The sequence below is a fragment of the Anopheles moucheti genome, chromosome 3 (assembly GCF_943734755.1).
Source record: "Anopheles moucheti chromosome 3, idAnoMoucSN_F20_07, whole genome shotgun sequence".
NCBI classification, from domain to species: domain Eukaryota; kingdom Metazoa; phylum Arthropoda; class Insecta; order Diptera; family Culicidae; genus Anopheles; species Anopheles moucheti.
Window position 1 is genome coordinate 41,749,143 of NC_069141.1, and position 27,224 is coordinate 41,776,366.

A 27,224-nucleotide genomic window follows, 5' to 3' on the forward strand; every position below is an offset into this window, starting at 1 on the left:
GTTGTGTCTCCCCTTTATCGCAGCGGTAAAAGAGTACGTCAATCCTTGCCAACCGAGTCCCTGTGGTCCCAACAGCCAATGTCGAGAGGTCAATGGACAGGCGGTCTGCTCGTGTCTACCCACTTATGTCGGCTCTCCTCCGGGATGTCGCCCTGAGTGTGTGGTGAGCTCTGAATGTTCCTTAGATAAGGCGTGTGTCAACCAGAAATGTGTTGATCCGTGCCCTGGAACATGCGGAACCAATGCTAGATGCAACGTCAATAATCACAGTCCCATTTGCTCATGCCAATCGGGATACACAGGCGATCCGTTCACGAGATGTTACCCCATACCACGTAAGCGCCCCTTTCTCCATACTCAAGCCGCAGACTCTTCCATCTCTAGCCCTACTGTATCGTTGTTCTTTTCTACAACAGCTCCGGTACAAGATACACCAATCGTTGTGAGGAACCCATGCGTTCCGTCTCCGTGCGGTCCTAACTCGCAGTGCCGTGATGTAAACGGCTCTCCTTCATGTTCATGCTTGATCAACTACATCGGATCTCCGCCGAATTGTCGCCCCGAGTGCTCCATTAACGCGGAATGTCCGAGCAATCAGGCATGCATGAACGAGAAGTGTCGAGACCCTTGTCCGGGATCGTGTGGCATCAATGCCAGGTGTAATGTGATCAACCATACTCCCATTTGTACATGCGAGGCAGGATACACTGGAGATCCTTTCACAAGTTGTCGACCCATGCCTCCGCCACGTAAGAATCTCTTCGCTTTCCTCTGGCTCCCAGATCTTTGCATAACGAATCCCCTTCCTCCTACAGCGCCTGAGCCCGTCAATGATGATCCGTGCAATCCTTCGCCCTGTGGCGCAAATGCGCAATGCCAGAACGGTATTTGCACATGTTTGCCCGAGTACCAAGGCGATCCGTACCGAGGCTGCAGGCCAGAGTGCGTATTGAACTCGGACTGCGCTCGGGATAGGGCCTGTATTCGCAGCAAGTGTGTAGATCCTTGTCCGGGCACTTGCGGTCAAGATGCACTGTGCGAAGTGATCAATCACATTCCGATGTGCCGATGTCCGGATGGAATGGCCGGAAACGCATTTGTGCAGTGTCGGCCACAACAAGCTCCGGCTGTGACCAATCCTTGCAGTCCATCGCCCTGCGGCCCTAATAGCCAGTGTCGCGAAATCAACGGACAAGCCGTGTGCTCCTGTGTCCCAGGATACATTGGAAGCCCTCCGACATGTCGTCCGGAATGCGTTGTGAGTGCTGAGTGTCCTCAGACTCAAGCGTGTACCAACCAGAAATGTAGGGACCCATGTCTAGGAACATGTGGCGTAGGAGCCCGGTGCTCGGTTGTGAATCATAATCCAATTTGTAGCTGCCCGGAACGATACACGGGCGATCCATTCGTCCGCTGTCAGCCAATGAGTATGTTTCTCAACCATATCACTCTGCGCTTGTTTTGGTTCGCGATCGCTTACGATCACTCTCTCCTGTCATTCTTCATCACTTTCAGTTGAGCCTCCAGTACAAATGACCCCAACCAACCCTTGCCAACCTTCCCCTTGTGGACCAAATGCACAATGCCGTGCAGTAGGTGATTCACCGTCTTGTACATGTATAGAAGGCATGATAGGTGCTCCGCCCAATTGCCGTCCGGAATGTGTCAGCAACTCTGATTGCTCGAACAACTTGGCATGCATACGACAAAAGTGTCAAGATCCATGTCCAGGCGCCTGTGGAGTCAACGCGGAATGTAGGGTTGTCAGCCACACACCTATGTGCATTTGTGCCGTCGCATATACAGGCGATCCTTTCACACAATGCGTGCCTTTCCAACAAGATACGCCCAAAGATCAAACGACTCCTTGCCTACCCAACCCATGTGGAGCTAACGCTCAATGTAGGGAACAAAACGGTGCCGGATCATGTACATGTATTGAGGATCACTTTGGAAACCCCTACGAAGGATGTCGTCCAGAATGTGTGCTCAACTCGGACTGCCCATCGAACAGGGCTTGTGTTAGGAATAAATGTCAAGATCCTTGCCCAGGCACTTGTGGTCAGAATGCTGACTGCCAGGTTGTGAACCATCTGCCCTCATGTACCTGTTTCCCTGGCTACGAAGGAGATCCATTCCGATATTGTAACATCCAACAAAGAGAACGTAAGAAACCCTTCATCGCATACTTTGCCTGTTGCGTGCTTGAGACCTCGCTTCACTCGACCAAGCTTAGTTCGACAATCGCTGTTCACTGTTGACCTGCACCTCTTCTTGGACAACCAATGTTAGACAATCCCGACAAAACACACGAAACACGAGACTTTGACTTTGCAGATCCCTTTTCCATGGCATTGCTTTCGCTGTATGTGTTGATTAGTTTTGTTCAATGGCCTGTTGTGTCTCCCCTTTATCGCAGCGGTAAAAGAGTACGTCAATCCTTGCCAACCGAGTCCCTGTGGTCCCAACAGCCAATGTCGAGAGGTCAATGGACAGGCGGTCTGCTCGTGTTTACCCACTTATGTCGGCTCTCCTCCGGGATGTCGTCCTGAGTGTGTGGTGAGCTCTGAATGTTCCTTAGATAAGGCGTGTGTCAACCAGAAATGTGTTGATCCGTGCCCTGGAACATGCGGAACCAATGCTAGGTGCAACGTCAATAATCACAGTCCCATTTGCTCATGCCAATCGGGATACACAGGCGATCCGTTCACGAGATGTTACCCCATACCACGTAAGCGCCCCTTTCTCCATACTCAAGCCGCAGACTCTTCCATCTCTAGCCCTACTGTATCGTTGTTCTTTTCTACAACAGCTCCGGTACAAGATACACCAATCGTTGTGAGGAACCCATGCGTTCCGTCTCCGTGCGGTCCTAACTCGCAGTGCCGTGATGTAAACGGCTCTCCTTCATGTTCATGCTTGATCAACTACATCGGATCTCCGCCGAATTGTCGCCCCGAGTGCTCCATTAACGCGGAATGTCCGAGCAATCAGGCATGCATGAACGAGAAGTGTCGAGACCCTTGTCCGGGATCGTGTGGCATCAATGCCAGGTGTAATGTGATCAACCATACTCCCATTTGTACATGCGAGGCAGGATACACTGGAGATCCTTTCACAAGTTGTCGACCCATGCCTCCGCCACGTAAGAATCTCCTCGCTTTCCTCTGGCTCCCAGAACTTTGCATAACGAATCCCCTTCCTCCTGCAGCGCCTGAGCCCGTCAATGATGATCCGTGCAATCCTTCGCCCTGTGGCGCAAATGCGCAATGCCAGAACGGTATTTGCACATGTTTGCCCGAGTACCAAGGCGATCCGTACCGAGGCTGCAGGCCAGAGTGCGTATTGAACTCGGACTGCGCTCGGGATAGGGCCTGTATTCGCAGCAAGTGTGTAGATCCTTGTCCGGGCACTTGCGGTCAAGATGCACTGTGCGAAGTGATCAATCACATTCCGATGTGCCGATGTCCGGATGGAATGGCCGGAAACGCATTTGTGCAGTGTCGGCCACAACAAGCTCCGGCTGTGACCAATCCTTGCAGTCCATCGCCCTGCGGCCCTAATAGCCAGTGTCGCGAAATCAACGGACAAGCCGTGTGCTCCTGTGTCCCAGGATACATTGGAAGCCCTCCGACATGTCGTCCGGAATGCGTTGTGAGTGCTGAGTGTCCTCAGACTCAAGCGTGTACCAACCAGAAATGTAGGGACCCATGTCTAGGAACATGTGGCGTAGGAGCCCGGTGCTCGGTTGTGAATCATAATCCAATTTGTAGCTGCCCGGAACGATACACGGGCGATCCATTCGTCCGCTGTCAGCCAATGAGTATGTTTCTCAACCATATCACTCTGCGCTTGTTTTGGTTCGCGATCGCTTACGATCACTCTCTCCTGTCATTCTTCATCACTTTCAGTTGAGCCTCCAGTACAAATGACCCCAACCAACCCTTGCCAACCTTCCCCTTGTGGACCAAATGCACAATGCCGTGCAGTAGGTGATTCACCGTCTTGTACATGTATAGAAGGCATGATAGGTGCTCCGCCCAATTGCCGTCCGGAATGTGTCAGCAACTCTGATTGCTCGAACAACTTGGCATGCATACGACAAAAGTGTCAAGATCCATGTCCAGGCGCCTGTGGAGTCAACGCGGAATGTAGGGTTGTCAGCCACACACCTATGTGCATTTGTGCCGTCGCATATACAGGCGATCCTTTCACACAATGCGTGCCTTTCCAACAAGATACGCCCAAAGATCAAACGACTCCTTGCCTACCCAACCCATGTGGAGCTAACGCTCAATGTAGGGAACAAAACGGTGCCGGATCATGTACATGTATTGAGGATCACTTTGGAAACCCCTACGAAGGATGTCGTCCAGAATGTGTGCTCAACTCGGACTGCCCATCGAACAGGGCTTGTGTTAGGAATAAATGTCAAGATCCTTGCCCAGGCACTTGTGGTCAGAATGCTGACTGTCAGGTTGTGAACCATCTGCCCTCATGTACCTGTTTCCCTGGCTACGAAGGAGATCCATTCCGATATTGTAACATCCAACAAAGAGAACGTAAGAAACCCTTCATCGCATACTTTGCCTGTTGCGTGCTTGAGACCTCGCTTCACTCGACCAAGCTTAGTTCGACAATCGCTGTTCACTGTTGACCTGCACCTCTTCTTGGACAACCAATGTTAGACAATCCCGACAAAACACACGAAACACGAGACTTTGACTTTGCAGATCCCTTTTCCATGGCATTGCTTTCGCTGTATGTGTTGATTAGTTTTGTTCAATGGCCTGTTGTGTCTCCCCTTTATCGCAGCGGTAAAAGAGTACGTCAATCCTTGCCAACCGAGTCCCTGTGGTCCCAACAGCCAATGTCGAGAGGTCAATGGACAGGCGGTCTGCTCGTGTTTACCCACTTATGTCGGCTCTCCTCCGGGATGTCGCCCTGAGTGTGTGGTGAGCTCTGAATGTTCCTTAGATAAGGCGTGTGTCAACCAGAAATGTGTTGATCCGTGCCCTGGAACATGCGGAACCAATGCTAGGTGCAACGTCAATAATCACAGTCCCATTTGCTCATGCCAATCGGGATACACAGGCGATCCGTTCACGAGATGTTACCCCATACCACGTAAGCGCCCCTTTCTCCATACTCAAGCCGCAGACTCTTCCATCTCTAGCCCTACTGTATCGTTGTTCTTTTCTACAACAGCTCCGGTACAAGATACACCAATCGTTGTGAGGAACCCATGCGTTCCGTCTCCGTGCGGTCCTAACTCGCAGTGCCGTGATGTAAACGGCTCTCCTTCATGTTCATGCTTGATCAACTACATCGGATCTCCGCCGAATTGTCGCCCCGAGTGCTCCATTAACGCGGAATGTCCGAGCAATCAGGCATGCATGAACGAGAAGTGTCGAGACCCTTGTCCGGGATCGTGTGGCATCAATGCCAGGTGTAATGTGATCAACCATACTCCCATTTGTACATGCGAGGCAGGATACACTGGAGATCCTTTCACAAGTTGTCGACCCATGCCTCCGCCACGTAAGAATCTCCTCGCTTTCCTCTGGCTCCCAGAACTTTGCATAACGAATCCCCTTCCTCCTACAGCGCCTGAGCCCGTCAATGATGATCCGTGCAATCCTTCGCCCTGTGGCGCAAATGCGCAATGCCAGAACGGTATTTGCACATGTTTGCCCGAGTACCAAGGCGATCCGTACCGAGGCTGCAGGCCAGAGTGCGTATTGAACTCGGACTGCGCTCGGGATAGGGCCTGTATTCGCAGCAAGTGTGTAGATCCATGTCCGGGCACTTGCGGTCAAGATGCACTGTGCGAAGTGATCAATCACATTCCGATGTGCCGATGTCCGGATGGAATGGCCGGAAACGCATTTGTGCAGTGTCGGCCACAACAAGCTCCGGCTGTGACCAATCCTTGCAGTCCATCGCCCTGCGGCCCTAATAGCCAGTGTCGCGAAATCAACGGACAAGCCGTGTGCTCCTGTGTCCCAGGATACATTGGAAGCCCTCCGACATGTCGTCCGGAATGCGTTGTGAGTGCTGAGTGTCCTCAGACTCAAGCGTGTACCAACCAGAAATGTAGGGACCCATGTCTAGGAACATGTGGCGTAGGAGCCCGGTGCTCGGTTGTGAATCATAATCCAATTTGTAGCTGCCCGGAACGATACACGGGCGATCCATTCGTCCGCTGTCAGCCAATGAGTATGTTTCTCAACCATATCACTCTGCGCTTGTTTTGGTTCGCGATCGCTTACGATCACTCTCTCCTGTCATTCTTCATCACTTTCAGTTGAGCCTCCAGTACAAATGACCCCAACCAACCCTTGCCAACCTTCCCCTTGTGGACCAAATGCACAATGCCGTGCAGTAGGTGATTCACCGTCTTGTACATGTATAGAAGGCATGATAGGTGCTCCGCCCAATTGCCGTCCGGAATGTGTCAGCAACTCTGATTGCTCGAACAACTTGGCATGCATACGACAAAAGTGTCAAGATCCATGTCCAGGCGCCTGTGGAGTCAACGCGGAATGTAGGGTTGTCAGCCACACACCTATGTGCATTTGTGCCGTCGCATATACAGGCGATCCTTTCACACAATGCGTGCCTTTCCAACAAGATACGCCCAAAGATCAAACGACTCCTTGCCTACCCAACCCATGTGGAGCTAACGCTCAATGTAGGGAACAAAACGGTGCCGGATCATGTACATGTATTGAGGATCACTTTGGAAACCCCTACGAAGGATGTCGTCCAGAATGTGTGCTCAACTCGGACTGCCCATCGAACAGGGCTTGTGTTAGGAATAAATGTCAAGATCCTTGCCCAGGCACTTGTGGTCAGAATGCTGACTGCCAGGTTGTGAACCATCTGCCCTCATGTACCTGTTTCCCTGGCTACGAAGGAGATCCATTCCGATATTGTAACATCCAACAAAGAGAACGTAAGAAACCCTTCATCGCATACTTTGCCTGTTGCGTGCTTGAGACCTCGCTTCACTCGACCAAGCTTAGTTCGACAATCGCTGTTCACTGTTGACCTGCACCTCTTCTTGGACAACCAATGTTAGACAATCCCGACAAAACACACGAAACACGAGACTTTGACTTTGCAGATCCCTTTTCCATGGCATTGCTTTCGCTGTATGTGTTGATTAGTTTTGTTCAATGGCCTGTTGTGTCTCCCCTTTATCGCAGCGGTAAAAGAGTACGTCAATCCTTGCCAACCGAGTCCCTGTGGTCCCAACAGCCAATGTCGAGAGGTCAATGGACAGGCGGTCTGCTCGTGTTTACCCACTTATGTCGGCTCTCCTCCGGGATGTCGTCCTGAGTGTGTGGTGAGCTCTGAATGTTCCTTAGATAAGGCGTGTGTCAACCAGAAATGTGTTGATCCGTGCCCTGGAACATGCGGAACCAATGCTAGGTGCAACGTCAATAATCACAGTCCCATTTGCTCATGCCAATCGGGATACACAGGCGATCCGTTCACGAGATGTTACCCCATACCACGTAAGCGCCCCTTTCTCCATACTCAAGCCGCAGACTCTTCCATCTCTAGCCCTACTGTATCGTTGTTCTTTTCTACAACAGCTCCGGTACAAGATACACCAATCGTTGTGAGGAACCCATGCGTTCCGTCTCCGTGCGGTCCTAACTCGCAGTGCCGTGATGTAAACGGCTCTCCTTCATGTTCATGCTTGATCAACTACATCGGATCTCCGCCGAATTGTCGCCCCGAGTGCTCCATTAACGCGGAATGTCCGAGCAATCAGGCATGCATGAACGAGAAGTGTCGAGACCCTTGTCCGGGATCGTGTGGCATCAATGCCAGGTGTAATGTGATCAACCATACTCCCATTTGTACATGCGAGGCAGGATACACTGGAGATCCTTTCACAAGTTGTCGACCCATGCCTCCGCCACGTAAGAATCTCCTCGCTTTCCTCTGGCTCCCAGAACTTTGCATAACGAATCCCCTTCCTCCTGCAGCGCCTGAGCCCGTCAATGATGATCCGTGCAATCCTTCGCCCTGTGGCGCAAATGCGCAATGCCAGAACGGTATTTGCACATGTTTGCCCGAGTACCAAGGCGATCCGTACCGAGGCTGCAGGCCAGAGTGCGTATTGAACTCGGACTGCGCTCGGGATAGGGCCTGTATTCGCAGCAAGTGTGTAGATCCTTGTCCGGGCACTTGCGGTCAAGATGCACTGTGCGAAGTGATCAATCACATTCCGATGTGCCGATGTCCGGATGGAATGGCCGGAAACGCATTTGTGCAGTGTCGGCCACAACAAGCTCCGGCTGTGACCAATCCTTGCAGTCCATCGCCCTGCGGCCCTAATAGCCAGTGTCGCGAAATCAACGGACAAGCCGTGTGCTCCTGTGTCCCAGGATACATTGGAAGCCCTCCGACATGTCGTCCGGAATGCGTTGTGAGTGCTGAGTGTCCTCAGACTCAAGCGTGTACCAACCAGAAATGTAGGGACCCATGTCTAGGAACATGTGGCGTAGGAGCCCGGTGCTCGGTTGTGAATCATAATCCAATTTGTAGCTGCCCGGAACGATACACGGGCGATCCATTCGTCCGCTGTCAGCCAATGAGTATGTTTCTCAACCATATCACTCTGCGCTTGTTTTGGTTCGCGATCGCTTACGATCACTCTCTCCTGTCATTCTTCATCACTTTCAGTTGAGCCTCCAGTACAAATGACCCCAACCAACCCTTGCCAACCTTCCCCTTGTGGACCAAATGCACAATGCCGTGCAGTAGGTGATTCACCGTCTTGTACATGTATAGAAGGCATGATAGGTGCTCCGCCCAATTGCCGTCCGGAATGTGTCAGCAACTCTGATTGCTCGAACAACTTGGCATGCATACGACAAAAGTGTCAAGATCCATGTCCAGGCGCCTGTGGAGTCAACGCGGAATGTAGGGTTGTCAGCCACACACCTATGTGCATTTGTGCCGTCGCATATACAGGCGATCCTTTCACACAATGCGTGCCTTTCCAACAAGATACGCCCAAAGATCAAACGACTCCTTGCCTACCCAACCCATGTGGAGCTAACGCTCAATGTAGGGAACAAAACGGTGCCGGATCATGTACATGTATTGAGGATCACTTTGGAAACCCCTACGAAGGATGTCGTCCAGAATGTGTGCTCAACTCGGACTGCCCATCGAACAGGGCTTGTGTTAGAAATAAATGTCAAGATCCTTGCCCAGGCACTTGTGGTCAGAATGCTGACTGCCAGGTTGTGAACCATCTGCCCTCATGTACCTGTTTCCCTGGCTACGAAGGAGATCCATTCCGATATTGTAACATCCAACAAAGAGAACGTAAGAAACCCTTCATCGCATACTTTGCCTGTTGCGTGCTTGAGACCTCGCTTCACTCGACCAAGCTTAGTTCGACAATCGCTGTTCACTGTTGACCTGCACCTCTTCTTGGACAACCAATGTTAGACAATCCCGACAAAACACACGAAACACGAGACTTTGACTTTGCAGATCCCTTTTCCATGGCATTGCTTTCGCTGTATGTGTTGATTAGTTTTGTTCAATGGCCTGTTGTGTCTCCCCTTTATCGCAGCGGTAAAAGAGTACGTCAATCCTTGCCAACCGAGTCCCTGTGGTCCCAACAGCCAATGTCGAGAGGTCAATGGACAGGCGGTCTGCTCGTGTTTACCCACTTATGTCGGCTCTCCTCCGGGATGTCGCCCTGAGTGTGTGGTGAGCTCTGAATGTTCCTTAGATAAGGCGTGTGTCAACCAGAAATGTGTTGATCCGTGCCCTGGAACATGCGGAACCAATGCTAGGTGCAACGTCAATAATCACAGTCCCATTTGCTCATGCCAATCGGGATACACAGGCGATCCGTTCACGAGATGTTACCCCATACCACGTAAGCGCCCCTTTCTCCATACTCAAGCCGCAGACTCTTCCATCTCTAGCCCTACTGTATCGTTGTTCTTTTCTACAACAGCTCCGGTACAAGATACACCAATCGTTGTGAGGAACCCATGCGTTCCGTCTCCGTGCGGTCCTAACTCGCAGTGCCGTGATGTAAACGGCTCTCCTTCATGTTCATGCTTGATCAACTACATCGGATCTCCGCCGAATTGTCGCCCCGAGTGCTCCATTAACGCGGAATGTCCGAGCAATCAGGCATGCATGAACGAGAAGTGTCGAGACCCTTGTCCGGGATCGTGTGGCATCAATGCCAGGTGTAATGTGATCAACCATACTCCCATTTGTACATGCGAGGCAGGATACACTGGAGATCCTTTCACAAGTTGTCGACCCATGCCTCCGCCACGTAAGAATCTCTTCGCTTTCCTCTGGCTCCCAGATCTTTGCATAACGAATCCCCTTCCTCCTACAGCGCCTGAGCCCGTCAATGATGATCCGTGCAATCCTTCGCCCTGTGGCGCAAATGCGCAATGCCAGAACGGTATTTGCACATGTTTGCCCGAGTACCAAGGCGATCCGTACCGAGGCTGCAGGCCAGAGTGCGTATTGAACTCGGACTGCGCTCGGGATAGGGCCTGTATTCGCAGCAAGTGTGTAGATCCTTGTCCGGGCACTTGCGGTCAAGATGCACTGTGCGAAGTGATCAATCACATTCCGACGTGCCGATGTCCGGATGGAATGGCCGGAAACGCATTTGTGCAGTGTCGGCCACAACAAGCTCCGGCTGTGACCAATCCTTGCAGTCCATCGCCCTGCGGCCCTAATAGCCAGTGTCGCGAAATCAACGGACAAGCCGTGTGCTCCTGTGTCCCAGGATACATTGGAAGCCCTCCGACATGTCGTCCGGAATGCGTTGTGAGTGCTGAGTGTCCTCAGACTCAAGCGTGTACCAACCAGAAATGTAGGGACCCATGTCTAGGAACATGTGGCGTAGGAGCCCGGTGCTCGGTTGTGAATCATAATCCAATTTGTAGCTGCCCGGAACGATACACGGGCGATCCATTCGTCCGCTGTCAGCCAATGAGTATGTTTCTCAACCATATCACTCTGCGCTTGTTTTGGTTCGCGATCGCTTACGATCACTCTCTCCTGTCATTCTTCATCACTTTCAGTTGAGCCTCCAGTACAAATGACCCCAACCAACCCTTGCCAACCTTCCCCTTGTGGACCAAATGCACAATGCCGTGCAGTAGGTGATTCACCGTCTTGTACATGTATAGAAGGCATGATAGGTGCTCCGCCCAATTGCCGTCCGGAATGTGTCAGCAACTCTGATTGCTCGAACAACTTGGCATGCATACGACAAAAGTGTCAAGATCCATGTCCAGGCGCCTGTGGAGTCAACGCGGAATGTAGGGTTGTCAGCCACACACCTATGTGCATTTGTGCCGTCGCATATACAGGCGATCCTTTCACACAATGCGTGCCTTTCCAACAAGATACGCCCAAAGATCAAACGACTCCTTGCCTACCCAACCCATGTGGAGCTAACGCTCAATGTAGGGAACAAAACGGTGCCGGATCATGTACATGTATTGAGGATCACTTTGGAAACCCCTACGAAGGATGTCGTCCAGAATGTGTGCTCAACTCGGACTGCCCATCGAACAGGGCTTGTGTTAGGAATAAATGTCAAGATCCTTGCCCAGGCACTTGTGGTCAGAATGCTGACTGTCAGGTTGTGAACCATCTGCCCTCATGTACCTGTTTCCCTGGCTACGAAGGAGATCCATTCCGATATTGTAACATCCAACAAAGAGAACGTAAGAAACCCTTCATCGCATACTTTGCCTGTTGCGTGCTTGAGACCTCGCTTCACTCGACCAAGCTTAGTTCGACAATCGCTGTTCACTGTTGACCTGCACCTCTTCTTGGACAACCAATGTTAGACAATCCCGACAAAACACACGAAACACGAGACTTTGACTTTGCAGATCCCTTTTCCATGGCATTGCTTTCGCTGTATGTGTTGATTAGTTTTGTTCAATGGCCTGTTGTGTCTCCCCTTTATCGCAGCGGTAAAAGAGTACGTCAATCCTTGCCAACCGAGTCCCTGTGGTCCCAACAGCCAATGTCGAGAGGTCAATGGACAGGCGGTCTGCTCGTGTTTACCCACTTATGTCGGCTCTCCTCCGGGATGTCGCCCTGAGTGTGTGGTGAGCTCTGAATGTTCCTTAGATAAGGCGTGTGTCAACCAGAAATGTGTTGATCCGTGCCCTGGAACATGCGGAACCAATGCTAGGTGCAACGTCAATAATCACAGTCCCATTTGCTCATGCCAATCGGGATACACAGGCGATCCGTTCACGAGATGTTACCCCATACCACGTAAGCGCCCCTTTCTCCATACTCAAGCCGCAGACTCTTCCATCTCTAGCCCTACTGTATCGTTGTTCTTTTCTACAACAGCTCCGGTACAAGATACACCAATCGTTGTGAGGAACCCATGCGTTCCGTCTCCGTGCGGTCCTAACTCGCAGTGCCGTGATGTAAACGGCTCTCCTTCATGTTCATGCTTGATCAACTACATCGGATCTCCGCCGAATTGTCGCCCCGAGTGCTCCATTAACGCGGAATGTCCGAGCAATCAGGCATGCATGAACGAGAAGTGTCGAGACCCTTGTCCGGGATCGTGTGGCATCAATGCCAGGTGTAATGTGATCAACCATACTCCCATTTGTACATGCGAGGCAGGATACACTGGAGATCCTTTCACAAGTTGTCGACCCATGCCTCCGCCACGTAAGAATCTCCTCGCTTTCCTCTGGCTCCCAGAACTTTGCATAACGAATCCCCTTCCTCCTACAGCGCCTGAGCCCGTCAATGATGATCCGTGCAATCCTTCGCCCTGTGGCGCAAATGCGCAATGCCAGAACGGTATTTGCACATGTTTGCCCGAGTACCAAGGCGATCCGTACCGAGGCTGCAGGCCAGAGTGCGTATTGAACTCGGACTGCGCTCGGGATAGGGCCTGTATTCGCAGCAAGTGTGTAGATCCTTGTCCGGGCACTTGCGGTCAAGATGCACTGTGCGAAGTGATCAATCACATTCCGATGTGCCGATGTCCGGATGGAATGGCCGGAAACGCATTTGTGCAGTGTCGGCCACAACAAGCTCCGGCTGTGACCAATCCTTGCAGTCCATCGCCCTGCGGCCCTAATAGCCAGTGTCGCGAAATCAACGGACAAGCCGTGTGCTCCTGTGTCCCAGGATACATTGGAAGCCCTCCGACATGTCGTCCGGAATGCGTTGTGAGTGCTGAGTGTCCTCAGACTCAAGCGTGTACCAACCAGAAATGTAGGGACCCATGTCTAGGAACATGTGGCGTAGGAGCCCGGTGCTCGGTTGTGAATCATAATCCAATTTGTAGCTGCCCGGAACGATACACGGGCGATCCATTCGTCCGCTGTCAGCCAATGAGTATGTTTCTCAACCATATTACTCTGCGCTTGTTTTGGTTCGCGATCGCTTACGATCACTCTCTCCTGTCATTCTTCATCACTTTCAGTTGAGCCTCCAGTACAAATGACCCCAACCAACCCTTGCCAACCTTCCCCTTGTGGACCAAATGCACAATGCCGTGCAGTAGGTGATACACCGTCTTGTACATGTATAGAAGGCATGATAGGTGCTCCGCCCAATTGCCGTCCGGAATGTGTCAGCAACTCTGATTGCTCGAACAACTTGGCATGCATACGACAAAAGTGTCAAGATCCTTGTCCAGGCGCCTGTGGAGCCAACGCGGAATGTAGGGTTGTCAGCCACACACCTATGTGCATTTGTGCCGTCGCATATACAGGCGATCCTTTCACACAATGCGTGCCTGTCCAACAAGATACGCCCAAAGATCAAACGACTCCTTGCCTACCCAACCCATGTGGAGCTAACGCTCAATGTAGGGAACAAAACGGTGCCGGATCATGTACATGTATTGAGGATCACTTTGGAAACCCCTACGAAGGATGTCGTCCAGAATGTGTGCTCAACTCGGACTGCCCATCGAACAGGGCTTGTGTTAGGAATAAATGTCAAGATCCTTGCCCAGGCACTTGTGGTCAGAATGCTGACTGCCAGGTTGTGAATCATCTGCCCTCATGTACCTGTTTCCCTGGATACGAAGGAGATCCATTCCGATATTGTAACATCCAACAAAGAGAACGTAAGAAACCCTTCATCGCATACTTTGCCTGTTGCGTGCTTGAGACCTCGCTTCACTCGACCAAGCTTAGTTCGACAATCGCTGTTCACTGTTGACCCGCACCTCTTCTTGGACAACCAATGTTAGACAATCCCGACAAAATACACGAAACACGAGACTTTGACTTTGCAGATCCCTTTTCCATGGCATTGCTTTCGCTGTATGTGTTGATTAGTTTTGTTCAATGGCCTGTTGTGTCTCCCCTTTATCGCAGCGGTAAAAGAGTACGTCAATCCTTGCCAACCGAGTCCCTGTGGTCCCAACAGCCAATGTCGAGAGGTCAATGGACAGGCGGTCTGCTCGTGTCTACCCACTTATGTCGGTTCTCCTCCGGGATGTCGCCCTGAGTGTGTGGTGAGCTCTGAATGTTCCTTAGATAAGGCGTGTGTCAACCAGAAATGTGTTGATCCGTGCCCTGGAACATGCGGAACCAATGCTAGATGCAACGTCAATAATCACAGTCCCATTTGCTCATGCCAATCGGGATACACAGGCGATCCGTTCACGAGATGTTACCCCATACCACGTAAGCGCCCCTTTCTCCATACTCAAGCCGTAGACTCTTCCATCTCTAGCCCTACTGTATCGTTGTTCTTTTCTACAACAGCTCCGGTACAAGATACACCAATCGTTGTGAGGAACCCATGCGTTCCGTCTCCGTGCGGTCCTAACTCGCAGTGCCGTGATGTAAACGGCTCTCCTTCATGTTCATGCTTGATCAACTACATCGGATCTCCGCCGAATTGTCGCCCCGAGTGCTCCATTAACGCGGAATGTCCGAGCAATCAGGCATGCATGAACGAGAAGTGTCGAGACCCTTGTCCGGGATCGTGTGGCATCAATGCCAGGTGTAATGTGATCAACCATACTCCCATTTGTACATGCGAGGCAGGATACACTGGAGATCCTTTCACAAGTTGTCGACCCATGCCTCCGCCACGTAAGAATCTCCTCGCTTTCCTCTGGCTCCCAGAACTTTGCATAACGAATCCCCTTCCTCCTACAGCGCCTGAGCCCGTCAATGATGATCCGTGCAATCCTTCGCCCTGTGGCGCAAATGCGCAATGCCAGAACGGTATTTGCACATGTTTGCCCGAGTACCAAGGCGATCCGTACCGAGGCTGCAGGCCAGAGTGCGTATTGAACTCGGACTGCGCTCGGGATAGGGCCTGTATTCGCAGCAAGTGTGTAGATCCATGTCCGGGCACTTGCGGTCAAGATGCACTGTGCGAAGTGATCAATCACATTCCGATGTGCCGATGTCCGGATGGAATGGCCGGAAACGCATTTGTGCAGTGTCGGCCACAACAAGCTCCGGCTGTGACCAATCCTTGCAGTCCATCGCCCTGCGGCCCTAATAGCCAGTGTCGCGAAATCAACGGACAAGCCGTGTGCTCCTGTGTCCCAGGATACATTGGAAGCCCTCCGACATGTCGTCCGGAATGCGTTGTGAGTGCTGAGTGTCCTCAGACTCAAGCGTGTACCAACCAGAAATGTAGGGACCCATGTCTAGGAACATGTGGCGTAGGAGCCCGGTGCTCGGTTGTGAATCATAATCCAATTTGTAGCTGCCCGGAACGATACACGGGCGATCCATTCGTCCGCTGTCAGCCAATGAGTATGTTTCTCAACCATATCACTCTGCGCTTGTTTTGGTTCGCGATCGCTTACGATCACTCTCTCCTGTCATTCTTCATCACTTTCAGTTGAGCCTCCAGTACAAATGACCCCAACCAACCCTTGCCAACCTTCCCCTTGTGGACCAAATGCACAATGCCGTGCAGTAGGTGATTCACCGTCTTGTACATGTATAGAAGGCATGATAGGTGCTCCGCCCAATTGCCGTCCGGAATGTGTCAGCAACTCTGATTGCTCGAACAACTTGGCATGCATACGACAAAAGTGTCAAGATCCTTGTCCAGGCGCCTGTGGAGCCAACGCGGAATGTAGGGTTGTCAGCCACACACCTATGTGCATTTGTGCCGTCGCATATACAGGCGATCCTTTCACACAATGCGTGCCTGTCCAACAAGATACGCCCAAAGATCAAACGACTCCTTGCCTACCCAACCCATGTGGAGCTAACGCTCAATGTAGGGAACAAAACGGTGCCGGATCATGTACATGTATTGAGGATCACTTTGGAAACCCCTACGAAGGATGTCGTCCAGAATGTGTGCTCAACTCGGACTGCCCATCGAACAGGGCTTGTGTTAGGAATAAATGTCAAGATCCTTGCCCAGGCACTTGTGGTCAGAATGCTGACTGCCAGGTTGTGAACCATCTGCCCTCATGTACCTGTTTCCCTGGCTACGAAGGAGATCCATTCCGATATTGTAACATCCAACAAAGAGAACGTAAGAAACCCTTCATCGCATACTTTGCCTGTTGCGTGCTTGAGACCTCGCTTCACTCGACCAAGCTTAGTTCGACAATCGCTGTTCACTGTTGACCTGCACCTCTTCTTGGACAACCAATGTTAGACAATCCCGACAAAACACACGAAACACGAGACTTTGACTTTGCAGATCCCTTTTCCATGGCATTGCTTTCGCTGTATGTGTTGATTAGTTTTGTTCAATGGCCTGTTGTGTCTCCCCTTTATCGCAGCGGTAAAAGAGTACGTCAATCCTTGCCAACCGAGTCCCTGTGGTCCCAACAGCCAATGTCGAGAGGTCAATGGACAGGCGGTCTGCTCGTGTCTACCCACTTATGTCGGTTCTCCTCCGGGATGTCGCCCTGAGTGTGTGGTGAGCTCTGAATGTTCCTTAGATAAGGCGTGTGTCAACCAGAAATGTGTTGATCCGTGCCCTGGAACATGCGGAACCAATGCTAGGTGCAACGTCAATAATCACAGTCCCATTTGCTCATGCCAATCGGGATACACAGGCGATCCGTTCACGAGATGTTACCCCATACCACGTAAGCGCCCCTTTCTCCATACTCAAGCCGCAGACTCTTCCATCTCTAGCCCTACTGTATCGTTGTTCTTTTCTACAACAGCTCCGGTACAAGATACACCAATCGTTGTGAGGAACCCATGCGTTCCGTCTCCGTGCGGTCCTAACTCGCAGTGCCGTGATGTAAACGGCTCTCCTTCATGTTCATGCTTGATCAACTACATCGGATCTCCGCCGAATTGTCGCCCCGAGTGCTCCATTAACGCGGAATGTCCGAGCAATCAGGCATGCATGAACGAGAAGTGTCGAGACCCTTGTCCGGGATCGTGTGGCATCAATGCCAGGTGTAATGTGATCAACCATACTCCCATTTGTACATGCGAGGCAGGATACACTGGAGATCCTTTCACAAGTTGTCGACCCATGCCTCCGCCACGTAAGAATCTCTTCGCTTTCCTCTGGCTCCCAGATCTTTGCATAACGAATCCCCTTCCTCCTACAGCGCCTGAGCCCGTCAATGATGATCCGTGCAATCCTTCGCCCTGTGGCGCAAATGCGCAATGCCAGAACGGTATTTGCACATGTTTGCCCGAGTACCAAGGCGATCCGTACCGAGGCTGCAGGCCAGAGTGCGTATTGAACTCGGACTGCGCTCGGGATAGGGCCTGTATTCGCAGCAAGTGTGTAGATCCATGTCCGGGCACTTGCGGTCAAGATGCACTGTGCGAAGTGATCAATCACATTCCGATGTGCCGATGTCCGGATGGAATGGCCGGAAACGCATTTGTGCAGTGTCGGCCACAACAAGCTCCGGCTGTGACCAATCGTTGCAGTCCATCGCCCTGCGGCCCTAATAGCCAGTGTCGCGAAATCAACGGACAAGCCGTGTGCTCCTGTGTCCCAGGATACATTGGAAGCCCTCCGACATGTCGTCCGGAATGCGTTGTGAGTGCTGAGTGTCCTCAGACTCAAGCGTGTACCAACCAGAAATGTAGGGACCCATGTCTAGGAACATGTGGCGTAGGAGCCCGGTGCTCGGTTGTGAATCATAATCCAATTTGTAGCTGCCCGGAACGATACACGGGCGATCCATTCGTCCGCTGTCAGCCAATGAGTATGTTTCTCAACCATATCACTCTGCGCTTGTTTTGGTTCGCGATCGCTTACGATCACTCTCTCCTGTCATTCTTCATCACTTTCAGTTGAGCCTCCAGTACAAATGACCCCAACCAACCCTTGCCAACCTTCCCCTTGTGGACCAAATGCACAATGCCGTGCAGTAGGTGATACACCGTCTTGTACATGTATAGAAGGCATGATAGGTGCTCCGCCCAATTGCCGTCCGGAATGTGTCAGCAACTCTGATTGCTCGAACAACTTGGCATGCATACGACAAAAGTGTCAAGATCCTTGTCCAGGCGCCTGTGGAGCCAACGCGGAATGTAGGGTTGTCAGCCACACACCTATGTGCATTTGTGCCGTCGCATATACAGGCGATCCTTTCACACAATGCGTGCCTGTCCAACAAGATACGCCCAAAGATCAAACGACTCCTTGCCTACCCAACCCATGTGGAGCTAACGCTCAATGTAGGGAACAAAACGGTGCCGGATCATGTACATGTATTGAGGATCACTTTGGAAACCCCTACGAAGGATGTCGTCCAGAATGTGTGCTCAACTCGGACTGCCCATCGAACAGGGCTTGTGTTAGGAATAAATGTCAAGATCCTTGCCCAGGCACTTGTGGTCAGAATGCTGACTGCCAGGTTGTGAATCATCTGCCCTCATGTACCTGTTTCCCTGGATACGAAGGAGATCCATTCCGATATTGTAACATCCAACAAAGAGAACGTAAGAAACCCTTCATCGCATACTTTGCCTGTTGCGTGCTTGAGACCTCGCTTCACTCGACCAAGCTTAGTTCGACAATCGCTGTTCACTGTTGACCCGCACCTCTTCTTGGACAACCAATGTTAGACAATCCCGACAAAACACACGAAACACGAGACTTTGACTTTGCAGATCCCTTTTCCATGGCATTGCTTTCGCTGTATGTGTTGATTAGTTTTGTTCAATGGCCTGTTGTGTCTCCCCTTTATCGCAGCGGTAAAAGAGTACGTCAATCCTTGCCAACCGAGTCCCTGTGGTCCCAACAGCCAATGTCGAGAGGTTAATGGACAGGCGGTCTGCTCGTGTCTACCCACTTATGTCGGCTCTCCTCCGGGATGTCGCCCTGAGTGTGTGGTGAGCTCTGAATGTTCCTTAGATAAGGCGTGTGTCAACCAGAAATGTGTTGATCCGTGCCCTGGAACATGCGGAACCAATGCTAGATGCAACGTCAATAATCACAGTCCCATTTGCTCATGCCAATCGGGATACACAGGCGATCCGTTCACGAGATGTTACCCCATACCACGTAAGCGCCCCTTTCTCCATACTCAAGCCGTAGACTCTTCCATCTCTAGCCCTACTGTATCGTTGTTCTTTTCTACAACAGCTCCGGTACAAGATACACCAATCGTTGTGAGGAACCCATGCGTTCCGTCTCCGTGCGGTCCTAACGCGCAGTGCCGTGATGTAAACGGCTCTCCTTCATGTTCATGCTTGATCAACTACATCGGATCTCCGCCGAATTGTCGCCCCGAGTGCTCCATTAACGCGGAATGTCCGAGCAATCAGGCATGCATGAACGAGAAGTGTCGAGACCCTTGTCCGGGATCGTGTGGCATCAATGCCAGGTGTAATGTGATCAACCATACTCCCATTTGTACATGCGAGGCAGGATACACTGGAGATCCTTTCACAAGTTGTCGACCCATGCCTCCGCCACGTAAGAATCTCCTCGCTTTCCTCTGGCTCCCAGAACTTTGCATAACGAATCCCCTTCCTCCTACAGCGCCTGAGCCCGTCAATGATGATCCGTGCAATCCTTCGCCCTGTGGCGCAAATGCGCAATGCCAGAACGGTATTTGCACATGTTTGCCCGAGTACCAAGGCGATCCGTACCGAGGCTGCAGGCCAGAGTGCGTATTGAACTCGGACTGCGCTCGGGATAGGGCCTGTATTCGCAGCAAGTGTGTAGATCCTTGTCCGGGCACTTGCGGTCAAGATGCACTGTGCGAAGTGATCAATCACATTCCGATGTGCCGATGTCCGGATGGAATGGCCGGAAACGCATTTGTGCAGTGTCGGCCACAACAAGCTCCGGCTGTGACCAATCCTTGCAGTCCATCGCCCTGCGGCCCTAATAGCCAGTGTCGCGAAATCAACGGACAAGCCGTGTGCTCCTGTGTCCCAGGATACATTGGAAGCCCTCCGACATGTCGTCCGGAATGTGTTGTGAGTGCTGAGTGTCCTCAGACTCAAGCGTGTACCAACCAGAAATGTAGGGACCCATGTCTAGGAACATGTGGCGTAGGAGCCCGGTGCTCGGTTGTGAATCATAATCCAATTTGTAGCTGCCCGGAACGATACACGGGCGATCCATTCGTCCGCTGTCAGCCAATGAGTATGTTTCTCAACCATATCACTCTGCGCTTGTTTTGGTTCGCGATCGCTTACGATCACTCTCTCCTGTCATTCTTCATCACTTTCAGTTGAGCCTCCAGTACAAATGACCCCAACCAACCCTTGCCAACCTTCCCCTTGTGGACCAAATGCACAATGCCGTGCAGTAGGTGATACACCGTCTTGTACATGTATAGAAGGCATGATAGGTGCTCCGCCCAATTGCCGTCCGGAATGTGTCAGCAACTCTGATTGCTCGAACAACTTGGCATGCATACGACAAAAGTGTCAAGATCCTTGTCCAGGCGCCTGTGGAGCCAACGCGGAATGTAGGGTTGTCAGCCACACACCTATGTGCATTTGTGCCGTCGCATATACAGGCGATCCTTTCACACAATGCGTGCCTGTCCAACAAGATACGCCCAAAGATCAAACGACTCCTTGCCTACCCAACCCATGTGGAGCTAACGCTCAATGTAGGGAACAAAACGGTGCCGGATCATGTACATGTATTGAGGATCACTTTGGAAACCCCTACGAAGGATGTCGTCCAGAATGTGTGCTCAACTCGGACTGCCCATCGAACAGGGCTTGTGTTAGGAATAAATGTCAAGATCCTTGCCCAGGCACTTGTGGTCAGAATGCTGACTGCCAGGTTGTGAATCATCTGCCCTCATGTACCTGTTTCCCTGGATACGAAGGAGATCCATTCCGATATTGTAACATCCAACAAAGAGAACGTAAGAAACCCTTCATCGCATACTTTGCCTGTTGCGTGCTTGAGACCTCGCTTCACTCGACCAAGCTTAGTTCGACAATCGCTGTTCACTGTTGACCTGCACCTCTTCTTGGACAACCAATGTTAGACAAACCCGACAAAACACACGAAACACGAGACTTTGACTTTGCAGATCCCTTTTCCATGGCATTGCTTTCGCTGTATGTGTTGATTAGTTTTGTTCAATGGCCTGTTGTGTCTCCCCTTTATCGCAGCGGTAAAAGAGTACGTCAATCCTTGCCAACCGAGTCCCTGTGGTCCCAACAGCCAATGTCGAGAGGTCAATGGACAGGCGGTCTGCTCGTGTCTACCCACTTATGTCGGTTCTCCTCCGGGATGTCGCCCTGAGTGTGTGGTGAGCTCTGAATGTTCCTTAGATAAGGCGTGTGTCAACCAGAAATGTGTTGATCCGTGCCCTGGAACATGCGGAACCAATGCTAGATGCAACGTCAATAATCACAGTCCCATTTGCTCATGCCAATCGGGATACACAGGCGATCCGTTCACGAGATGTTACCCCATACCACGTAAGCGCCCCTTTCTCCATACTCAAGCCGTAGACTCTTCCATCTCTAGCCCTACTGTATCGTTGTTCTTTTCTACAACAGCTCCGGTACAAGATACACCAATCGTTGTGAGGAACCCATGCGTTCCGTCTCCGTGCGGTCCTAACTCGCAGTGCCGTGATGTAAACGGCTCTCCTTCATGTTCATGCTTGATCAACTACATCGGATCTCCGCCGAATTGTCGCCCCGAGTGCTCCATTAACGCGGAATGTCCGAGCAATCAGGCATGCATGAACGAGAAGTGTCGAGACCCTTGTCCGGGATCGTGTGGCATCAATGCCAGGTGTAATGTGATCAACCATACTCCCATTTGTACATGCGAGGCAGGATACACTGGAGATCCTTTCACAAGTTGTCGACCCATGCCTCCGCCACGTAAGAATCTCTTCGCTTTCCTCTGGCTCCCAGATCTTTGCATAACGAATCCCCTTCCTCCTACAGCGCCTGAGCCCGTCAATGATGATCCGTGCAATCCTTCGCCCTGTGGCGCAAATGCGCAATGCCAGAACGGTATTTGCACATGTTTGCCCGAGTACCAAGGCGATCCGTACCGAGGCTGCAGGCCAGAGTGCGTATTGAACTCGGACTGCGCTCGGGATAGGGCCTGTATTCGCAGCAAGTGTGTAGATCCTTGTCCGGGCACTTGCGGTCAAGATGCACTGTGCGAAGTGATCAATCACATTCCGATGTGCCGATGTCCGGATGGAATGGCCGGAAACGCATTTGTGCAGTGTCGGCCACAACAAGCTCCGGCTGTGACCAATCCTTGCAGTCCATCGCCCTGCGGCCCTAATAGCCAGTGTCGCGAAATCAACGGACAAGCCGTGTGCTCCTGTTTATCAGGCTATTTTGGAAGCCCTCCAATGTGTCGACCTGAATGTACTGGAAGTTCTGAATGTTTGTTGTCACAAGCCTGCATCAATTTCAAGTGTGCAGATCCTTGCCCTGGTAGCTGTGGATTTTCGGCTCGCTGTACAACGGTTAACCACAATCCTATTTGTACCTGTCCTCCAAAGATGACCGGAGATCCATTTACAAGATGTTACGAGATCGGTAATTTTTGCCTTCAGTTAGGGATATCTGCAGTTCTCTTGCTTACCAAGTCGATATTTTTTCTTATTATAGCCGAAAAATCACCTCCTCTAAATATACCAGCCGATCCATGCCATCCGTCACCCTGCGGTCCAAATGCACTCTGTGTCAATGCAAACGGTGTTCCGTCATGTAGTTGTCAACCGGAAATGTTGGGTTCTCCACCAAATTGCCAACCAGAGTGCACTAGCAATTCGGACTGTTCCCGTGTTCAGGCATGCGTAAGGCAAAAATGTGTCGATCCTTGTCTGAACGCGTGTGGCACAGATGCTAGATGTCACGTCTCATTGCATGTACCGAACTGTTTCTGTCCCGACGGTTACGAAGGGGACCCGTTCCGCATTTGTACATTAAAAAGTGAGTGTTAATCCTTTGCTATAGCGTGTGTGTTTATGCAGTTAACTTAAGAAAACATTGCAATATTTGTGTGATAACATAATTTATGTACCTCGTTGTTTCTTATAACCCTAGCCCGCCTACACTGATGAATATTATGCATGATTATTTCTTTAATTATCGTTTATACATTACAGTAACCACACCGCCACCACAGGCTGAACCGCGAGACCCATGCTATCCATCGCCATGCGGTATCAATGCACGGTGCCGCCCAGCTAACGGCGGAACGGCAGTATGCGAATGTATTGAGAACTATTTCGGAAATCCATACGAAACTTGCCGTCCCGAGTGCGTTGGCAATGGTGACTGTCAAAAGTCGCTGGCTTGCATTAACAACCGCTGCAAGGATCCATGTCCTGGGGTGTGTGGCAGAAATGCGGAGTGTTCCGTAGTTAATCACACACCCGTATGTTCATGCCCAGAAGGCATGAAGGGCAACGCTTTCGAGCAATGTCTACGCGACGAAGGTAGGTTGAAAATATAATGATTGAAATGCAACTCACGCTAATGGTACTGCATCTTTCCACACAGTTCCTCCGCCACCTTCGGATCCTTGCTATCCATCGCCTTGTGGACAAAATACTGTTTGTCGTGTGTCGAACGGCAATGCGGTATGTGAATGTTTGCCTGAATTTAGAGGAAGTCCTTTCGGACGGGGTTGCTACCCTGAGTGCGTGATTAACAGCGACTGTCCACGAGATAGAACGTGCGTCAACAAGAAGTGCGTCGATCCGTGTCCCGGCGTGTGTGGTTACAGAGCGGAGTGTCACGCTATCAACAACAGCCCGGTTTGCTCGTGTCCACGCAACATGATCGGTGATCCATTTGTTGAATGCAAGGTTGCACCTCCAAAGGATCCATGCAGTCCTTCGCCATGCCGTACCAACGGCATATGTCGCGTGGTTGGTGATCGTGCCGAATGTCAGTATCCGGAGTGTATTATCAACTCGGATTGCTCAACGAACCGCGCCTGTTACAACCAAAGATGTCAGGATCCTTGCATCGGTGCCTGTGGTATAAATGCTCTGTGCAGTGTGATCAATCACGCGCCCGTGTGTTCCTGCCCGGCACGACATGCAGGTTCACCGTTCGTTCAGTGCATGCCACAACGTGACGAACCGCTACAGCCACAGCCGGAATGTACGAACGACAACCAGTGCACAAACGACAAGGCATGCATTAACGAGCAGTGCCAGAATCCGTGTACGTTAGGCACAGGACTTTGCACGCAGAATGCCGAATGCCGCGTACAGTTCCACCGTGCGATCTGTGCCTGCCGCGAAGGTTACACGGGCAACGCACAGCTAGCGTGCTACGAGATCGGATGCCGCAGCAATAGCGACTGCCCAGTGACTGAAGCATGCGTTAACAAGAACTGTATCGATCCATGTCGTCACACGCAGTGTGGTCGGAATGCGTACTGCAAGTCGGACTACAACCACAATGCACGTTGCCACTGTGTGGACGGGTATCGAGGAAATCCATTGGTCGGTTGTACGCGTCCAGAATGCACCACCAACGACGAATGCCCGTACCATCAATCATGCCAAAACGAGCAATGCCGAGACCCGTGCAACTGTGCGCCAAATGCCCAGTGTCGAGTGGACAATCATCAGGCCAACTGCCGATGCCCGCCAGGATACACAGGAGATCCGCTATTTTCATGCGAAAAAAGTATGCATTATTATCGTTTAATGGAGTGTATAGTTGTGAAGTCTTATTAATAATTCTTCAATGTTACCTTTTTTTCAGTTCCTGTGCGAGATCCAGCACAATGTACGATGGATGCGGATTGCTCCAGCAAGCTTGCCTGCTTCGGAGGTGTATGCAAGAACCCGTGTGCAGAAACGAAGCCTTGCGCAGAACATGCAGTATGTACAGTGCAGGACACCTTACCGCTCCGCACAATGTACTGCGTGTGCGAGGAGGGATATGCGGGTGATGCTGAAAGACAATGCTTGCCAGGTATATTCGGTAGATTCGTGCGAAGTTGCCTAACTACCATATTGCTTCTCTTCAACAGTTCCCGTAGAAACGCATTTTTTCCACGCTTTAACCTATTCCTTCTTTCTGGCTTTCAGACAACAGTATAATGTTTCTTTCTCATTTTTAGCTGTTATGATGCTTTTACATTCCCCTTTTTCTTTACACCCTGTATCTGCTCTGTCAAACAATACCCACATCCCTAGTCAACGCTTCGTAGTGTACAGTCCACAGCAACACTTGATGTGCAATCACTAATGGACGTTTATTTCATCGGTATCCTACAGTGTCCAAAGACGAACCCGGATGCTACAGCGATGTTGAGTGTGCACCGACCGAATCTTGTCGAGCGAGAGCGTGTGTTGACGTGTGCAGTAACTACAATCCCTGCGCACCAACGGCAGAATGTTTGGCTCAAAGCCACAAGGCCATCTGTTCCTGCCCCGTCGGTACGGTCGGTGATCCATTCCAGAACTGCTACAAGCCGCCAGTGGTGTCGCCGGAATGCGTCGTCGATGCCGATTGCTCATCCAGTATGGCCTGCGTTAACGAACGCTGTCAGGATCCATGCGCCGGAAGCAACCCTTGCGGTGGCAATGCTGAATGTCGCGCTGTCTACCATCGACCACACTGTACGTGTCCCATCGGCTGGGGTGGAGATCCAAAAACACAATGTTATAAGCGTAAGTATTCAATTATATCACACATCTAATGATGATGTACATATGACCACTGTACTGTACTGTATCATTAACGCTAAACGTGTCTAATGTGTTACAGCGGAATGTAAAACCGATACAGAATGTCCATTCGATAAGGCTTGCTTCAATGAAAAATGTATCAGCCCATGTACGTACGGTGCCACCCAGTGTGGACGGGGTGCGAACTGTGTGGCGCAAAGCCACCGTGCCGTGTGCATCTGTCCACCAGGCACGCAAGGAAACCCGTTCGTATCGTGCGTCACTGGCATGTGTCAGTACAATGAAGATTGCGCTGAGCACGAAGCTTGCGACCGACTGAATCGTGTGTGCCGCCCGGTATGCGACGACGAAACGTGCGCACGTACGGCGACCTGTGTGGCAAAGAACCATCAGGCGAGCTGCGAGTGCGCGCCCGGAATGCGGGGCAATCCGTACGTCGAGTGCATGCGCGATGTGCCGGAACCGGAATGTCGCATGGACAGTGAATGTGCCTCACAGCAGGCCTGCATACGCAACCGTTGCGTCAATCCCTGTACGGAGCTAACACCCTGCACGAATCAGCAGGTGTGCAGTGTAATCGACACTCTGCCACTGCGCACAATCATCTGCGCCTGCCAGACGGACATGTTGATGGACCGCTCCGGAAGCTGCAAGCCGATTGTGATAGACGAATGCCGTTTGGACAACGATTGCGCTGATACGGAGAGATGCGTGCGTGGTCAATGCATTACAGCATGCAAAGTGGATCCGTGCGGTATAAACGCCCAATGCACGTCTGTCAGTCACCGGGCGCAGTGTACCTGTTCGCCGGGATACGTCGGAAACGCTCACATCGAGTGTCTACCGGAACCACGCGTTATAACACCGAAGGAGTGTGTCGTTGACGATGACTGTTCCGATGATCGATCGTGCTTCAACGATCGGTGCGTCAACCCGTGCGTCAACGATGCTTGCGGACGGGGTGCACTGTGCCGCACGAACCAACACAAGGCGGTGTGCAACTGTCCGGCTGGATATACGATGGATGCCAATGGAAACTGTATACCACGTAAGTGCAATGGTTTTGGTGGTCCCATTCGTAATGAAACCTAACAAACCTTCTTTCTGCCCA

At 51.4% G+C, this 27,224-nt stretch overlaps 1 protein-coding gene across 1 annotated transcript in view; it reads left to right on the plus strand.

The window, feature by feature from the left end:
- Window positions 1-27,224, plus strand: part of LOC128302695 (uncharacterized) — a 149,033-nt gene that overhangs the window by 116,355 nt on the left and 5,454 nt on the right. Inside the window, 43 exon segments of the mRNA XM_053039559.1 lie at window positions 24-335; window positions 417-1,427; window positions 1,516-2,166; window positions 2,411-2,731; window positions 2,813-3,145; window positions 3,212-3,823; window positions 3,912-4,562; window positions 4,816-5,127; window positions 5,209-5,541; window positions 5,608-6,219; window positions 6,320-6,958; window positions 7,212-7,523; window positions 7,605-8,615; window positions 8,704-9,354; window positions 9,608-9,919; window positions 10,001-10,333; window positions 10,400-11,011; window positions 11,100-11,750; window positions 12,004-12,315; window positions 12,397-12,729; window positions 12,796-13,407; window positions 13,496-14,146; window positions 14,400-14,711; window positions 14,793-15,125; window positions 15,192-15,803; window positions 15,892-16,542; window positions 16,796-17,107; window positions 17,189-17,521; window positions 17,588-18,199; window positions 18,288-18,938; window positions 19,192-19,503; window positions 19,585-19,917; window positions 19,984-20,595; window positions 20,684-21,334; window positions 21,588-21,899; window positions 21,981-22,313; window positions 22,380-22,991; window positions 23,064-23,393; window positions 23,564-23,896; window positions 23,961-25,103; window positions 25,182-25,394; window positions 25,700-26,095; window positions 26,193-27,161. Of these exon segments, the coding sequence (XP_052895519.1) occupies window positions 24-335; window positions 417-1,427; window positions 1,516-2,166; window positions 2,411-2,731; window positions 2,813-3,145; window positions 3,212-3,823; window positions 3,912-4,562; window positions 4,816-5,127; window positions 5,209-5,541; window positions 5,608-6,219; window positions 6,320-6,958; window positions 7,212-7,523; window positions 7,605-8,615; window positions 8,704-9,354; window positions 9,608-9,919; window positions 10,001-10,333; window positions 10,400-11,011; window positions 11,100-11,750; window positions 12,004-12,315; window positions 12,397-12,729; window positions 12,796-13,407; window positions 13,496-14,146; window positions 14,400-14,711; window positions 14,793-15,125; window positions 15,192-15,803; window positions 15,892-16,542; window positions 16,796-17,107; window positions 17,189-17,521; window positions 17,588-18,199; window positions 18,288-18,938; window positions 19,192-19,503; window positions 19,585-19,917; window positions 19,984-20,595; window positions 20,684-21,334; window positions 21,588-21,899; window positions 21,981-22,313; window positions 22,380-22,991; window positions 23,064-23,393; window positions 23,564-23,896; window positions 23,961-25,103; window positions 25,182-25,394; window positions 25,700-26,095; window positions 26,193-27,161 (21,942 nt within the window).